This window comes from Liolophura sinensis, chromosome 6 (assembly GCF_032854445.1).
Source record: "Liolophura sinensis isolate JHLJ2023 chromosome 6, CUHK_Ljap_v2, whole genome shotgun sequence".
Taxonomy (NCBI): domain Eukaryota; kingdom Metazoa; phylum Mollusca; class Polyplacophora; order Chitonida; family Chitonidae; genus Liolophura; species Liolophura sinensis.
In genome coordinates this window covers 76276735-76281628 of record NC_088300.1, presented here as the reverse complement: position 1 = coordinate 76281628, position 4894 = coordinate 76276735, and the positions used below count along the sequence as shown (strand labels likewise).

The 4894-nt window shown below is 40.3% G+C and overlaps 1 protein-coding gene across 2 annotated transcripts; it reads right to left on the bottom strand.

Annotated features, from left to right (window-relative positions):
• Positions 1-63: 63 nt before the first annotated feature.
• Positions 64-3275, bottom strand: LOC135468835 (chondroadherin-like protein). 2 transcript variants are annotated; one of them, XM_064747280.1, is made up of 3 exons: positions 3076-3275; positions 2353-2474; positions 64-1661 (listed from the first exon to the last, which is right to left on the bottom strand). In XM_064747280.1, the coding sequence occupies exon 3, from the start codon at positions 1623-1625 to the stop codon at positions 72-74; it is 1554 nt and encodes a 517-aa protein (XP_064603350.1). In that variant the 5' UTR covers positions 1626-1661; positions 2353-2474; positions 3076-3275; the 3' UTR covers positions 64-71. The 2 variants fall into 2 exon arrangements, with proteins under 2 accessions (XP_064603350.1, XP_064603351.1); XM_064747281.1 differs by lacking the exon at positions 3076-3275 and having other exon boundaries at positions 2353-2489.
• Between the last annotated feature and the right edge of the window lie 1619 nt (positions 3276-4894).

Here is a 4894-nt window from a genome sequence, read left to right as displayed (position 1 = left end):
ATTATATGATAAATGGAGCTTGCTCCGGACTAAAATAGTTTTTTCTGACACGATGTTCATGTATACGTCTTTCAGCAATGTATTAGGCGGGTATGGATGTATTTGGAGACGCTAAGCGGCATGTTGTAGCAGTCTCCACCAACCTCTATATTGACGTAGTTGAGGATCCACTTAAGATCACAAGTACATTGGACTGGGTTGTCGCTGAGATTGATTCTGCTAAACCCATCCAGGGCCGTCAACGCCTTGGGGACCGTCGTCATTTTACCTCTAGTCATCATGATCAGGGTGAGGGAGGAGGCTCCGTCAAAGGCGTGGTCACTTATCTGGCTGATCGGGTTATCGTCCAGAACCAGGTGGTGTAAAGACCTCGCACCAACCAGACTGTTATCAGGAATCGTGGTTATCTGATTTTCATACGCATATAGATCCTTCAAGAATGGCAAGTCGTTCACAGCTCTTGGAAGCGCCGTCAGATTGGACTGGAAAAGTGTTAGTTTGTGGAGATACTTCAACCCTCGGAAAGCGTGGTCGCTTATTTTGATGAACCTGTTCCGTTCCAGGTTTAGTTCATTTAGAACTGACAATCCATTGAAGTCGTCGTCCCGAATAGTTGTCAGTCCGCTCTTCGTAAGATCTAACAAGGTCAACTGGGTTAAAGTCTTCATAACCGGTGGAATACTTTCCATTTCACATCCTGCCATGTACAGCCTCTCTAAAGATTTGCTCAGTCCACCGAATGACATCATGTTCAGAGTTTTCACGGGGTTTGGACACAGACCCAAGGTGCTTAGAAATGTGAGCGATCTCACTGCTGGTGGTATGTCAGAGACGCTGGTCTTTGAAATGTACAGGGTGTTTAAGGAATTTTGGAGGCTTGGACCGAATGAATCATCTGGGAAAAGGATGAAAGGGTTGTTGCTTAGGTCCAATGTTTTCAGCTTTATCAATCTCCCAAGAGCTTTTCGAGGAACAGCGTTCAGTCCGCACTTACGTAAACTTACAGATTCCAGACTGTGGTAAAACCCCTGGAAGGCGTTGTCAGGGATGTCGTTGTAAGTGTTGCCTCCAGCAGACAAATCTCTCAGTTTTGTGGCATATTGCATACTTGTTGGCCAAACTGTGATATTTGTTGAAGATATTGACAGTTCTTCCAGTGTGTCGCCGATACCTTTCATCAGGGAATCATCCAGGCCAGTTATGTTCGTCCGATATACATATAACTTCTTAAGAGTGCTTAGATGACTTACAGAAGCGGGGATTTGGGTCATGCCAGGCACATTTGCCAGAATCAACCAGGTTACATTTAAGCCAACAAAGGCAGCATCGTCAATATTGGTTAGTGGATTTGGCCCTACGATCAGAGTTCCGACGGTGAGATTTTTGAAAGCAGCAGCAGGTAGTGACGTAATTAGATTCTGTGATACATCCATGGAGTAGTAGGAGTTGATTTGCGGTTTAATCATCTGTGGTACTTGTCTCAGGCCTTGATTCTGGCAGTAAATAGATGACAAGCTGCACACACAAGGTTTGGCATATGGACAAGAGTCGTCAAGAAACAAAAACCCCTGGCTGCTAAGTAAGGTTAAGCAGAAGACGACAAGGATATGGCTTATTGACCCCATCCTGGATACACGTGATCCCAAGGGTTGCTACTTAATCTGAAGATTAAAAACAAACAAAACGAACGTTTATACGTTATAATCCGTTCACAGTGAAATGTACTGTGAATCGTATGAAGGATAAGAACATACACAATGCTCGCGTCTCTTGTGCACAAAATGTCATGCTCATTCACACACGTCACGATCAGGTTAATGCCAAGGTCGAGTAAGTCAACTGAGCGAGGTGAAACGATGATGGTTTCAAGGTTTCCACTCATTCACCATTGATTACTTGTTTACGTTTATATACTTTAACGTGACTAGACGAAGTAATATAGTTCAGACACTTCGCCGGATTATTACAAGGCTGGACTATAACACGGTAGGCCTCAGTGCCATTTGAAGTTCCAATCAGGTCAAATTGACCCCAAAACTATTTTGATTTATATTTTGGAGATTTTTATGGTAATATTTTATAGCGTTATAGGGTGACCAAAAGACCATCTGCTATCTATATCAGATATACACATATGCTTCTTACTCCGGTCAGTCGATACAGTTTTCTCCACCCATATAGGCTAAACTTGGTCTAGATGTATATACCAGTGAAAAAACTCTTGAGCAAGAGGTTTTAACACGTGAAGTCAAATCCACACTTCGTGTGTTACTCACATATACGTATGATACATCATCTGACGGTTCAAGAAAATGAACAGAATACCATACCTACGCCTTCCTTGTAGCTTACCTGCTATATAGGAATGGTGGAGAAATGTCAAAGAGTTGAGCGGGTATACTTCTTTCACTTCACAGCAGATTTTCTGTTCGTGTGAGCTCAGAAACACTTGATGATAGTCTTGTTCTTATAACCTATATAGTGTGCGAAAGTACAGATTGTAGAAATCTTTCACAATTATTAAACGACTTATCAGCATATCGTATCTAACTTGTGTCTAACCTCCTAACGTCGCGTTTCATATACGAGAACGGTTTTGTCCGGTGGCGGTGAGGGGCGTCTTCGTGAAACTTTGAACTTCGCTCACATCTTATGTATATCATGTGAATACGCGATAGACGTGTAAACTTCATTATTAATATAGTTTTGTCATTTTGTACACATGTTCTTCTTATTTATGTTCTTAAGTGTAGCACACACATGCATGGTGGACTCCTTGTTTAAATAACTTGCTCCCAGTATGCCGTTTTGTTGGAAAGTCGACTTCAGTATTGCTGTATAAGTGCATGTTACAAGTATAACATCATCTACTCATTTCGATCAATATACCTACTTGGACGTATTTTGGGGACTTGCCGGCTAATTTGAAAGCGCACTGTATAGGACAATTACAGGAAGAAAGTTACTTTATGCGACCGCGCTTCGGTGGCTGAATGGTTAGAGCGTCCGCATCGAAGTTGGGAGACCTAGTAACAAAACAGGGTCGGGTCATACCTAAGACCACATGATACGTACTTGTTGCAGCCTCGATTGGCACCCAACACTGAAAGGTCAGAGCAAGGAAACAGAACTGGTTAACGCGGCCGAGGTGTCATGTGTGGTGTCTTCGGCATGATTCGGCAGCACTTTGGCAGCATGGAGCTCCCCCTGCCACACGAAGACGCAGTATGTATGTACACACACACACAATGATGACTCCTCGTCATATGACTGAAAAATTGTTAAGTACGACGTAAAACCCCAAAGCATATACATACATACACAATTTATGCGATGGTTTGTACTTGTAGCGCCTAACAAAGACAAATTCTTAAATTTTCGAAATCACATGCCTAAGTATAAGAGACTTAATGGCCTCATCGAGACTACACCTTATCTCAGCGTATAGGCATTAGGTACATTTCTATTCTACACTGATGTTTCGAAATAAAATTATAAAAGATCAGATGTCTTGTACAGGCTCACATGGACTCAGGCAGGTTCCTCCGCCCATAAGCCTTCATAAAAGCACACGAAACTCGACCATGAGTATACGACGTTAAACATCAAATAAACATACGTTTTAAGGCTGTTTTCAAGCTTTACCGGCTTATTTATTATTTTCTTTCGGAGGCAGACCTATATACGTATATTAAGTTTAAAAGATATAATGGAACACCGCACATGCCCATTATACATGCACATGTACTATATAGGAGCTGCGGCATTGAGCTCTGATAATACGACCCCAAACTTGTTTAGATGTGGTGGTCAACATTTTGCACAAATCGCCCTATGCGTTGTATATACACAATAGATGTATATAAATTATACCGAAGGTGACGTGTTACACAGTTGCCGCATAGATTATACTAAATGTGACAGAACACATCAGTGCATATGGTTTGTATTGTTTATGACAAAGTGAAGTTAACAATCCATTATTTGCCTAAACAATGTGTTTAATTTGAGCTGTTAGCAGAATATTCCTTTCACTTGTACCTTTACATCTAAAATCTGTAAGCTTTTTATCCGATGGTTTGATTCATTTGTCAGATACATAAAGCTATGTACTTCTTTCCTTTACAATTATAATTGTAAGGTTCAGATGAGGTCAATTAGCTCAAGTAAGTTATTGTCTTACCTGTTGTAAAGATGAGTCATACTCACATTGCCATTGCTATCATTTGGTGATATATTTGGCGTTTAATAAATATTTATATCAGATCTGTCAATCACCAAGACAAAGTTTTTACAGAGGGCATAAATGACTCCTTTGAATTCAAAGGCAAACAAAACAATAACGTGAAGTATATGAAAGACCATTAAACACTCTCCCTGAATAGTAAATCCTGGTAAAATGAGTTTAAAATAATGCATCCTGCATTGGCCATGATGGCCATTTTGACCATATATTTGTTAAAATAAGTGATCACGTCAAGCTTTTGATTCTTGATACACACATACACTGCTTTAATTCAGCATTCAAAATGTATAGAAAAACACAGCTATATGAGTACAATCTCCGAAGCAAAACATAATCAAAACATATGGATGTGGTGTCACTGATATAAATTGGATCTCAACAGCATTTTACTGGGTGGGGGAAAGGTGTAAAAAGAAAAATTTTGTACCCCGTGTTGCACTTCATCGAGCAATTATATTATTCCATTATGTTTGACACGAACTACTTGCATGAGTTAAGGCAGTATTTCAAAAGGTAAAAACATGGTTTCTGAGTTGCCTGAGGGTTTACAAAGCCGTGTTATTACAATGCATTTAGCAAAATCTGAGTTAACACATTGACAAATACAGGGTGTGCATTAAAAGTTAGATAACTACTAAAAAGCTACGC

What these genes read in the sequence shown, in the direction of transcription:
- LOC135468835 (XM_064747280.1), bottom strand. Translation starts at nt 1,625, where the DNA reads ATGGGGTCAATAAGCCATATCCTTGTCGTCTTCTGCTTAACCTTACTT.